The sequence below is a fragment of the Meles meles genome, chromosome 4, assembly GCF_922984935.1.
Source record: "Meles meles chromosome 4, mMelMel3.1 paternal haplotype, whole genome shotgun sequence".
Classification (NCBI taxonomy): Eukaryota; Metazoa; Chordata; class Mammalia; order Carnivora; family Mustelidae; genus Meles; species Meles meles.
Window position 1 is genome coordinate 142,077,773 of NC_060069.1, and position 13,494 is coordinate 142,091,266.

Below are 13,494 nucleotides of genomic sequence, written 5' to 3' on the forward strand. Positions count from 1 at the left end.
TTTTAGTAATATCTATTTTATCATTTCCAGTTTAAAGTGGTTTGCTTACATATTATTTTCAATAAGGAGTATACAATTAAAATCCAAATTCGCCATCTTTTTTTTTTTGCATTCTCTTTTGTTTAATCCACACCGATAGATCTGCACCTGTTGTTAATATAATTAAACATAAAATCCAACTTTTGAATCACTTTTTTGCTCAGAATCATCAATAGCCACATTTTCCCAAACAGTATCATCATCTATGTCATTAATAGCATTGATACTATGAAGAATTGTTTAAAAGAATCAGTTGCAGAATAACAAGAGTGAGCAAAACATCATCAAACTAAAATTTAATTGTGGTGGGCTCCTTAATCATCTTTACTGCTATAGAGATCTTGCTTCCTTGGAGTCCCTATTCAGGTTGATGAACATGTCCTAATCGCCAGTTCTTACAAGTATTTGCATTTTAGAGGTATAAAGGGCTGTTCACTACCAATTCTGGATTATAGAGTTCTAGATTTTCTTCCATTTCTACTGACACTGACTCCAGCAATGTGCATGTACACGAAGGACCCACAGAGTCAACATTTTTAAGGTCTGTGCCATTGTTGGGGTTTTGTTGTTTGATTTCTTTGTTGTGTACTGCTAGTATACTTGATTTTTAAGAACTAATTTTAATGTCATATTTAATGTCTCATTACAATACTAAATAGATTTAATGTGCTTAGTGCGTCATCATTACCTCCTTCCCTCACCTTGAACCCCTGGCAAACATTGATCTTTTTATTTTCTCTGTAACTGTGCTTTTTTACAGAATGCAATGTAATTGGAAATACATAGTACATAGCCTTTTCAGATCGGCTTATTTTCCTTAGCAATATGCATTTGAAGTTCTCCCGTATCTTTTTGTGGCTTGATAGCTCATTTCTCTTCATTGCTGTACAATATCTAATTGTGTGGATGTACCACAGTTTATTTATCCATTGACCTGTTGAAGGACATCTTAGTTGGTTCCAATTTGGGGAAATTATGAATAAAACTTCTATAAACATTAATATGGAGATTTTTGCATGGGCATAAGTTTTCATTTCATTTGGGAAATTTGTTAAGAGTACAGTTGCAGGATTGTATGGTAAGACTATGTACCTGGGTAGGTGAGGACACCCCTATCCTTCCCTTACATTTTTTTTTTTGTATGTGTTCCTTAATTATAATCTGTATAATGAGTGTATCATTCCCAATGCTTATATCACACTTTATCCTTTATCATCACTAAAACCTTGTTTTTCTTTCTTTTTGTTCATTTATTATGGAATGAAACTTTACAATAAACTTTCTAATTTTACAAAAATTTCACAATTATGTAAAATTATCCTTATTCTTATATTTTAAAAATCCAATAATGATGACAAGGATTTGAAATTACAAATGAAAACATCATGCATATGTTATAATATTGTTTTGCGTAAACTATTTTCTTGAAAACATGAATATGTAAAGTCAATATCACTGTATAGTTAAAATCATTCATATAATTCATAGAAACACTTAAAGCAAAGAAACGTCTCATATATACAAATTTTATCTTCTGAATTTTAATATAGAAACAATATTTCTGATGTTATATTTCAAATTTAAAAAATCCAGAGCATATGGCTAGTTGGGGGAAAAGCTACTTTATGTCATAATTTTCTATAACATAATATTTTTTATTTATTTCCCAAAGTAAACTGCATGATCACATTTAAAATTTGGGTTTCTTGGGGCACCTGGGTGGCTCAGCGGGTTAAAGCCTCTGCCTTCAGCTCAGGTCATGATCTCTGGGTCCTGGGATTGAGCCCCATGTCGGGCTCTCTGCTTAGCAGGGAGCCGGCTTCCTCCTCTCTCTCTCTGCCTGCCTCTCTGCCTACTTGTGATCTCTCTCTGTCAAATAAATAAATAAAATCTTTAAAAAAAAATAAAAAAATAAAATTTGGACTTCTGCAAAACATGAACGCAATTTTGATAAAAAAATGTTAGATAAATGGAATTTCTCCTTTCTATTTCTTCTGAGTGAAAATTATGTGAGTGAGATGAATTTTAATGGGAAAAAATTTTAGTGGTATTCTTTTTTTTTATTTTTTTTTCCCTTTTTATTAATTTTTTCAGCGTAACAGTATTCATTCTTTTTGCACAACACCCAGTGCTCCATGCAAAACGTGCCCTCCCCATCACCCACCACCTGTTCCCCCAACCTCCCACCCCTGACCCTTCAAAACCCTCAGGTTGTTTTTCAGAGTCCATATCTTAATCTGACCATGTTGGGTTTTTGGTGAGGGGAGGTGGGGTTAAGTGGAGATTCTAAGCTATGTTTCATAATGCATCCATTTTTACTTACATGAATAAGGTTTTTTGTTTGTTTATTTTTCTAGGAAAGATGGATCAAAAGAACCAATAGTGGAAATGAGGACAGAGGATGAAAGAATCACTAATCATGAGGATGGGAGCCCAGTAAATGAGCCAAATGAAACCACACCACTAACAGAACCTGAGTAAGTAGCTTCCAATGCTTAATTATTTTTGGATAAGTATTTATAAAATAATAACATCTTATCCTTACTTGTAGCATATATTTACAAATAACATTATTTGTGTAAAAGTATTTCTTTTTCAGAGAAAATCGATGAGAATATCAAAAACCATTTTCTAGGAAGACATTCCACATGAAAATTTTGTATCAATGCCAGAGAAAATCTACTGTTCAGACACATATTTATAATTTTATGTAAAAATGTCAAAAAGATGGCACATGTTAGAGTTGATTTTCTTAATTTATTTTACTCTTAAGAAAGTGATACTTTCAGGGCATCTGGGGTGCACAGTCAATTAAGGTTAAGCCTCTGAGTCTCGATTTCAGTTTAGCTCAGGACCTCAGGGTTATGAGATTGAGCCCTGTCTCAGACTCTGTACTCAATGGGGAGTCTGCTTGAGATTCTGTCTCTCCCTCTCCCCTTGCCCTTTCCCGCTCCCCCCCACTCACATGCTCTCTCTCTCTCTCTCTCTCTCTCAAATAAATAAATATGGAGCACCTGGATGGCTCAGTGGTTAAGCGTCTGCCTTTGGTCCAGGTCATGATTCCAGGGTCCTGGGATCGAGTCTGGCTTTTGGCCCCTTGCTCAAGGGGGAATCTGCTTCTCCTTCTGCTCTGGCCCTGATTGTGCTCTCTCACTCCATGCTCTCTCTCTCTCCCTCTCAGATAAAAATAATAATAATAATAAATAAATAAATAAATCTTTTTTAAAAAAGAAAGTGATACTTTAAAAATGTGATTTTTAAAAAATATTTTATTTACTTATTTGACAGAGATTGAGAGTATAAGCAGGGGGAGCCACAGAGGGAGAGGTAGCAGCAGGCTCCCTCCTGAGCATGAATCCCAGTGTGGAATTTGATCCCAGGACCTTGGGATCATGACCTGAGCTGAAAGTAAGACGCTTAACTGACTGAGCCACCCAGGTGCCCTCAAAATATGATTTTTACTGAAATAAAAAAGGGTCAGGAAATTGGCCATTAGTCTGAATAGGAATATCACAATTTAAAATAAAAATTCATAATGTAAATATGTACACAATCTACTTTAAAAAGAAAGAATATTCATTCGGAAGAAGAAATACTGTTAAATTGTCTTTCATTTTAATGTCCACATAAGAAATGATGCTTGCTCTCCATTCAAGATTATATTATTTACCTCTTTCTATATCCATCAGAGCTCCATCGTAACCATAGCAGATATTTCAACTAAATTTGCAAAGATGATGAACATGTGCAAAGATCATCTTCAGGCAACATGAAAGTTAAAATGATTAAAGCCAAAGGCATTATTAAGGAGTGAAAATAGTATTCTATGGAATATATCGACTACAAACAAAAACATGACTATAACATTTTTCTTTAAATACTGTTCACTAAAATTACTTCTAAATTTCATTGCTGTTTGTTTAAGGATCCTTTATTCTTTACCAGCATACACTCACTTGCAGAGAAATTTGATTAGGCTTCTCATCCTAAGTGGAAGGCTGAGTGTTGTCACAAGTGAAGAAAACAACTTGTTTCAGAAATGCCTGCTATCTGCTCTCAAGGGGCTGGAATAATTACTATTTAGAGAAATACGAAGTAGTACTCTGTAGCTAAATTTTCAGTATAAATCCTCACGTCATCTCATTAAGAGATTATTACCTTCTAAATGGAAGTTTACTCTGGTAGAGGCAGCATTTACATGGTGGGTTCTATAGTTTTCCCTTCAGAAATTAGAAGTCTTTTCAATGAAGCAAAATTTTACACAATAAAACAAACAAACAAACAAATAAATAAATAGAACTGGGGCACCTAGGTGGCTCAGTGGTTTAAGCCTCTGCCTTCAGCTCAGGTCATGATCCTAGAATAGAGCCCTGCATTGGGCTCTCTGCTCGGCAGGTGGCATGCTTCCCCCTTTCTCTCTGCCTGCCTCTCTGTCTACTTGTGACTTCTCTCTCTATGTCAAATTAATAAATAAAAATCATTTTAAAAATGTAAATAATGTAAATGTAAATAATAAAAATGTAAATGTAAAATGTAAATCATGTAAAAAATGTAAATAAAACAAATTTCTATTGATTAACACCTACAATGAGATATTGGTGTGTATGTAAACTAGCCAAGAACTATATATGTATATATATGAAAACTAGCTAAGAACTAGGTGTATATATATATCCATACATATAGGTATGTATATATGTGTGTGTGTATGTGTATGTGTGTGTGTGTGTATACATATATACGTAGTATATATACCTATAGTTTATAGTGTATATATAGTGCATATATATATGTATAATATATATAAATGATGAATCACCAAATTCTACTCCCCCTAAACTAATATTACACTATATGTTAACTAACTGAGGTTTAAATAACTTAAAAATACAAACAAAACCAAACAAAACAAAAAACTAGCTAAGAAAATTCATTTAGATGTGACAGGGCAATATTGTGCAAAAAATAAAACAAAAACAAAAAAGATGATCAATGACTACTCCAACCCTCAATTATAGAAAATAGTCAACAAAAAATAATAGAATTAACTGTAATTTTAAAAAAAATTAACATAAATCTAATAGTGAAAATTATATATGCAAAAATTCATCATCTAATAAATATTTGAAAACACTGGTTAATTCCAGTGTTATAATTCTTCGAGCAAGAGATGTATTAAGTATCATGATAACCTCTTATCCAAGCTCTAAATTTCTCTATATTTTGCTGTTTAGAGGTGACACATCGGTTTTATCTTTTTTTATCAAAGTTTACCAAATGGGAGAATGGAAGAACTGTGAAGGCATTATTTACAATACACATAAAAGAACTTGCCCTATTTGGTACAAAGTAGATGCTATTTCATTATCAGAACAGGTCATAGTAACTTTTACCATGACTTACTTTTGATTGGTTAATTTTCACATAATAGTTCTGATCTTCAGAATTCAATGGCTTGCTCTTCCCGTTCAAAAATAGAAAAGAAATTACAAGTAAATCCCGGAGAAACTGGCATAGTAACATTCACTACCCCCACAAAATGGTGCCATTAAAGTACAGAATTGAACTGGAATTTCTTTTTGATGTGGAAAAAAATATCTTGTCAAGGAGGGAAATCTTAACCCCAAGTAAGGAGTAATCATAAACTATTGAATTCAAAACTGGTAGAAAAAACTATATGTCTTGCATCATTGTCATAGTAAGATTTGTGAAGCTATCATTAAGAAATAAAGGGGCATGTGGGTGGCTCAGTCAGTTAAGCATCTGCCTTCAGCTCAGGTCATGATTCCAGAGTCTTGGGATCCAGCCTTGCATCTGGCTCCTCACTCAGTGGGAAGTCTGCTTCCCTCTCTTCCTCCCCCCTTCCCCTGCTCTTGCTCTCTCAAATAAATAAAATCTGAAAGAAAGAGAGAAAGAAAGCCAGCTTGTTTTCCTTCATAGAGTTTAACTGACAACAACTCTTAAAAAATGTACTCATAATCGATACAAAAAATAATAGTGAAAGAGGCCAATTAAAGAAAACATATACAGTAAATGTAGAAAAGTGGCAAAGTCCTGAAATATATACTTTCATTAAGTTCCAAAGAATATAGCTAATTTACTCAGCTTTTGAAGTAGGTAGCAGAACATGGCAGCAACCCTTAAGGACTTTTATTTGAAAAAAGTAGGTACTAGTAACTCATCTAGTTGACATATAAAAATGTGTCTTGTCTAGATTCCAAACATTCTATTTTTTGTATCAATAACTGGTTATGAAATCCAAGTCACCCTATAGTGAATGATTAGGTGCATATAAATCTACAAATGCATTGTTTCATTCATCATTCTGCAGTACATCACATTTTTACAAAGGACAATATTATCTAATTAATTATTTTTCTATCATTTTGATATGACTTTAACCAATCTGATTTGTTTATTCTAATAATTATAGACACTGCCTTCTATAATACAGTAATTAAGTATTAAGGAATACCATTTAAATTGCCTTAGAAAATGAAGTTCATTATTTTTCTATTTCCTTCCAGAAAATTACCTTTAAAAGAAGAAAATGGAAAAGAAGTCTTAAATCCAGAAACTATAGAAATTAAGGTTTCTAATGACATCATACAATCAAAAGAAGACGACAGCAAAGCATAACACCAAGATCACAAAGGCTCGAACAATGCTACACAGAGCATTTGGATTGCAGTGACCCTATGACCAAAACTATTCCATTGACCTTAATTTCTTGGGAAACTTCTAGCTTGGAATAGCTTGTACACATATACATATGATCAAATATTCCTGGCCATGGTCCATTACCTTTTGTTGTTGTTGTTATTGTTGTTGTTTATTTTGTTATGAATTTCAATATAGAGACCTGACTGGCACCAACGCTTGGGTATCAATTTGATTCTGTGATTGAAATACTGCAATTTATTATACAGATAAAGTGCTCTGTTTCTTTAGGACTATATATTTCATCCAACAACCTCTCCAACAAATTAGGGTTTAAGAATCAACAAAAGAAAACAAAAGCTTTGTGAGCTTAATGTAGAAGAAAGCCCTGCATGTTTTTCATACTATCTTGGGCAAACAGATTATTAACATGGATTTCAGTTTAAGATGAAAACAGATAATAAAGGGTACACTTTTTATCAGGAGAATTTCAGGGAACTTGGGCTTGAAGGAGCCATTATCTATAGCAGATATTAAAAACTGAGAGAAATTTTGGAAAATTCTTTTAAAGTTATAGTTACAGTGCTACTTCAATGTTAATTTTTGATAGACTGAAGTGCCAGATCAAAATTGTTACCCATTTGAATGAATACTAGTTGTGTGTAAAATTAGATTAGGAAGATTCCGTAAATCTCTCTCTTTATATATGCCATAATCACTCACAATGGATTACACAAGAAAATGTATTGCAAGTGAAAATAATATTGATTTCTGCCCTCAGCTTCAAATAAAGTAAATTGAAATGGTAACAATATCAATGTTGTCTTGATATATTTATAGATATGTGATTATCTTTTACTTTTTAAATAATTTTATCAAAAAAAAGGTCCTTAGTGTTGAAATACTTCAAACCATATCTTCAGATACATTTTTTGACCATTGTTTTAGATGATCTTTGTTTAAATATTTATTTTCCCAGTGTTATGGGTCGATCATTAAATGTAATCGGCTAATGGAAATTAAAATCCTGAGTGGCTAAACAGAGAAGAAAATAACATTTAAACATGCCATTGAAGTGTTAGTGATAAACACCTGAATTGCCACTATCTGTTCTTCTTCTGGATGTTGTAGTTAGACGTCATTTTAAGATTTTGATAAACAACTTTGGTTGAAGAAATTCCTTGGCTATTCAACACAAACTTTCTAATGTTACTTGTTAGGGCCTATACCAGAATAAAATACTTATTAACTTCCAAGCTATGCAAGCTCCCAGAGGTAAAAGACTAAAACATGATTTTCCCTCATATGTGCGGTAAAATAAATATATTTATGATTATAAACATACATACCAGTTGGGAGCAAGTTTTAGATTATTTGTTACCCTAGAGAGCCAAAGGTTTCTTTAGGTCCCATTACATTCATAATCTTTAGTGTTTTCAGGTGGTATTATAGCTCAAATATTGACCGGTTGGGGAATGCATACCAATAGAACGTTGGAGGAGCGTTTTAACAGTGCAGAGCAACCTGCTTAATGTGTCTCTCTAAAGAGAAAATTTGACGAATATGTTCAATGAAATATTAATGCTACTCATCAACACTTTTATTTACAAAGTGCCAGAAACTGTCAGGTAAGGAGAGAAAACGAACAAATTTTACAAACCTTTCATTATTAGCAGGACAGAATGTGTCTGTCTGCATGTTTGTGCACTAAATCTCCAACGTTGTTGCCATAATTCACAGGATTATAGTGCAGGAATCTCCCCCTTGGTATTTTTTCTGGCATATTCTGAAGAAAAAGAATTCCTGTGACTACCTAGGAATTTGAGTAGAAATTATCCAACTGGTCTTTTGATAGATTTGACTGTTGCTATTTAAGTTATGTTTGTCTGATCACCTGTTTGCTTTATCTGACTATTTTTTCCCCTTTTGTACCAATGTGCTATAACTAGTCAAAGTACTTGAATTTGTTTGTGCAAAGTTAACAGGCTTAGTAAAATGTCCATAAAACAATAGCCATGAATGCTATTTTTTCCTGGATAGGGCTGGCTTTAAACTAATAATGGTGAAAGAATTAGGAAAACTGAGAAACCAGTTTAGCATGTTTACTATTATTATATTTGTGCTATACTTCAAGAGCAGAGAAAACATAATAAAGAACAAATATTTTTGTGTTTCTTCAATTTGAAAGTTCTATCTCTCTCATTTCTTTGGACTTTCCATGTAAAGCAATTTACTTAAATATTTCTTTTATATATATACATATATATATATACACACACACACATATGCATATATATGCTGTTAAATTTCTTGCCACTAATGTGGAGTAATGATCTGAGGTTAGCAAATAATTTGAAACTAATTTTAGTCAGACTGTTTCAAGTGCACTGCTTCAGTTGTCTGAGTGGTCCTTATCTCTTGTCCTTGAAATCTGTGCCATGCAGGAGCAAGGCAATACTGTGATTAAAATAATAATATTAATAATAATAATAATAACATGTCAATGGAATGCTCCAACTTACTATATCTGTAAAAGTTTCCAAATAAGAGATGCGTGTAGTAAATTGTAAAACATGAGTAGAACTGAAATAATCTGTTCTTATTTTTCATACTTATTCTAGATTAAACATGCCATATAACTGTAAAAATGTTATTTTTACTGTCTGAGGGTACTCTTAAGTGTTAGTATAAAATGTCAAAAGAGTTGACTGAATATAAGTAGGGTTAAATAATCAGAACCCTATGCTAATTTAAACAAAGAATAAAAAAATCACTAAAAATATTGGTATTTCTTGATAGATTATGTGCAATTAGGCAATGACAATCTATATTCAATAATATATAAGAAAGAATAGTAATATCAGCATTTTGATAAATGTTCTGTTTTTAAAACTGGCACAAATTAATGTGTCAACATATTTTACAATGCTCTTCAAAAGAATTTAGAATTGTGACTTCTAAAAATTTATTTATTGTTTTTGTGGATTGATTTATTGCCATTCTATTGATGCTAATGTCTAACATTAATGTAATGCTTCTCTAGTTTTCCCTTATTTTTAATATATAATACCTGTAAAAACATTTTTCAAAGACTATTTGATCCAGCAAAGTTTACCTGAATCTTAGTCTTTGATTTAAACATTTATATAAATAGAAGGATTTTATTAATCAAATTATTTATTTGAGCGCCAACAATGAACTGTAACTTTATAATCATACCTTTATTTTATGCTTCTTATTTTAAATAATTAAAATGTATTTGTGCCTTTGGATTAGCATGACATTCTGCTTTATTAAAAGAAAAAAAACCTGCAAACTTTAATGATGTATTTTGCTCATATCTTTGACACTTAAATGGTATTATCTTATTTACATTTAGTGAATAAGCTCAATTCAAATTACTTTACCTTGAATACAAAATCTAAATATAACAAATTATACCATGTAACTTATTTTCACTCATGACAAAACAATTCTTTTGATGCACACATAAAATATATTTCATTTTGTCTGTATTGTTCTAGATGATAAATACTCTAGATATTGTTAAAATTGATTTCTACCATTTATGAGACAATGACAACAGATGACATTTTAAGATAGGATAAATTGTCACCTGGGTCTACATGATCCTGTTGTACTTTTATTTGGGGATCATACATCATCCTTTACGATGGTAAGATAACCACTGATAAAAATATCCACAAATAAAGTAATAGAAAGAATAATCTCCATTTCTTAACTTAAATAATTAAATAATGTCCATTTCTTAATTTTGAAAAATATGAGAATAGCATATTACAGTTGCTTATTAAAGTTACAGTTTGTTTTCATGAAGAATGATGTCCAGGGCCAATTTCAGTTGCTCATGGAGTTCTTTCTCACTATCATATCCAGAGTGCTTACTCAACAAACTTTAGGAGTAGATGAAGCTATTTTTCAAATGAATTGCTTGCATTATTTATCTGTAGACAGGGAAGGTTTGAATCTTTGTATTAATCCTTTGAAGAGTTATTGCATTGTCTCTTACACTGAAATGGCATATGGAAGTATTAGGGTATGATAAACTTAACTACGGAAGGTCAAAGAAATGAAGTACTTCCATCCTAAAATGAAAATCTTTCAAGAAAGTATTCTACTCATGGGCTTAATCATGTTCTGAGATGAACAAATTATATGTGTAAATGGGAAACTTATAAAAGAACCTAGACGTAGTACTTGCTGAACAAATACAATTTCCTTCCATGCCCTTCCTCTCTTTTTTAAAAATTGCATTTACCCATGTAGATGCATATGTTTAACAACATTATATGAGAATGCTAATAGATTATCTCCCCTCCCAACTTTTATATTATATGTAATGCTTAATATTTATTTGATAACACATTTAATATTCTAAAAATAGTTCTTTATTCACTAAAGAATTTTATCAATAACTTAAATACCTTAGCTGGTACCACTACTTAAATTTTTTATATAATTTTTAGGATTTTGGCCACAGTATATTCATAATTTTAATATAAAAGTTGGCTATATAAATTTGATATTGCCATTTTTTTCTAAAACAAAAACACATAACACATGAAAAGTTGCATCTGGTTTTAGCCTTCTTTAGGAAAAAATTAACAATGCAATGACTTGGAGCATTTCAAATCACAGCCAGGCATCTGAGAATAGAGGAACAAAGAACTGAAAGAATCAATCAAGAAAGGCAAACTGAACTCCTACATTTGGGGTAGAAAAGAAGGATTTAGTGTGAAATGTGCTGGGCCAAGGACTAGGAACACTGCTTGGATAAAAATTAAGGCCAATTTTACTGATGCAAAGAGAAAGGCGAGTGAAATGTGGAGGAGATAGTTAACATAGAACCTAATATTCAATTTTGCAGGTAGGATTTTTTTCAAGACCAATATGCATTATACACATAAATGGTACTGTTAAGAGCAAATATATTTGTTCCAATTCTTAAAGGAATGTTCATGGTTTAGCATTTTTGCCTCTAAACTGTTAGGAATATGTAAACTTCTTACAAATAAAGTTTAAGAAACTATTTTTTTTTCTTTTGGTGTATGAATTCTATGCTGTGTTCAGTATGCATTAAAACACTTGTATTTTCTTTAAAGTGTATGTCCATTCAAATCCTATATTCTTAAGTTAGCTACCACAAGGTTTTCTTATTGTTTCAATATGGTATGTCCCTATGAAATGCTGTATATATATATGTCTAAACTGTAAAAATTATACTGCAAATGTTGAAGTTTTGTATTTATGAGAGACATTGAAAGTATGGCTTACAGTATATCAAAATTGTCACTCTTCACCATTTGTATATTAATAGTAAAGATACTTTTACTTTAATAAAGTGTTGCATTTATGTTTATTTTGAATAACATCTCTGCATGAGTGAGCTTATGACTTACATATATTTCATTTTTTCAGATATTTTCATTTTTAAAGAATTTCCAAACCAATCTCTATATATCTATAAAAAAGAAGAAGAAGAAGAATGCGTTCTGCAATTTTGCCTTACCCTGAGTCATAATCTTTCAATAATAAGCAGTAGGTAAAAGAAGTGGTTCTCAAAATGTAGTCCCTAAACCAGCAGCATTAGCACCTGGGAATTCGTTAGAAGTAAATATGTTTCTGGACCTCACCACAGACCTCCTAAATCAGAAGAGTCTGGGAGGGGGTAGAAGAGTTTGTGTTTTAACAAGCCTTTCTAATAATCCTAATGCACACAGAAATTTGAGGTCCAGTGGACTGGAGACACATTTTGGGTGGCAATCTAGAAGGTAAAAACTTCTAGTTCATGCTGAAATTTTATTTCTCATTACTATATAGATTATCTTCTTGCAGGACTTCATGAAATATAAAAGAGAACCTAATCATTCCTCACATGCTTTATAAGGTGTTTTACTTTTTTTAACCAGTATAAAGTTCAACTTATTCTTAAAATGAAGAAAAAAAAGCAAATACCAAATTTTCACAAGGTAAAAATTTTCAACATAAGCCTTACAAATATCACAAAGTACATACATATGTAGAATAAAAATAACATTAAATAGGTGGTGAAGAATGAAAAAAAAAGGAATTTATATATTGCTCTTTTTCTGTCAGGATCCTATATTTAATTAAAAGAACAGTTTTATTAAAATACAAAATATACTATGAGAAAGATGCATAAACAAAGTCTCTGATATACGATAAAAATGGATCCGGTAACTCTGTTAATATTTTAGAGAATTTCTTATATTTCTTTCTAACCTAACCCATCACCTACTATAATTTTCTTTATTTGTAATATAGGTAATGAATGTATGTATCCTAAGATTCATGTCATACATGGGGTCAGCACTTTAAATTTCTTTTTAAATTTAATGAATTTTTCTGAATGAATTTTCAACACCCAAGGTAGAATGTTCTTAAATCGTAAATAATGTTTTCTGTTTTATGTGAAGTGTCTTATATATGTTCTTACCCTTGGCATAAATTTGTTTTCCAAAATAAAATGCATACATTTGGATATTTTCATTTTCTTGGATAACAACTCATCTTCCACAGACAGAATATTTTTGGCGGGAAGGAAATGCAGGGGAGAGGCAACTGTATTGTTGAACTAGAATAATATTAAATTTAATCAAAATTTAATTTATTCTGTCATTTTATTAATCCAGCAGGCTATAAAGATAGAGGTTTCAAGTATTAAGATACCTTGGCATTTGGGGAAAAAGAAAAAGATCAACTTGATGATTCAGTTCACATCAACATCTTTCTTTAACCTTGAATTTCCACATT

The 13,494-nt window shown here is 31.5% G+C and overlaps 1 protein-coding gene across 1 annotated transcript in view; it reads left to right on the forward strand.

The window, feature by feature from the left end:
* NCAM2 (neural cell adhesion molecule 2) overlaps positions 1–13,222 on the forward strand; it is a 532,557-nt gene extending 519,335 nt beyond the window's left edge. Inside the window, exons 17-18 of the mRNA XM_046003053.1 lie at positions 2,397–2,516; positions 6,567–13,222. Coding sequence (XP_045859009.1) covers positions 2,397–2,516; positions 6,567–6,678 — 232 coding nt within the window. The 3' untranslated portion in view covers positions 6,679–13,222. The remainder of the gene's footprint in view (positions 1–2,396; positions 2,517–6,566) is intronic.
* Positions 13,223–13,494: the final 272 nt, after the last annotated feature.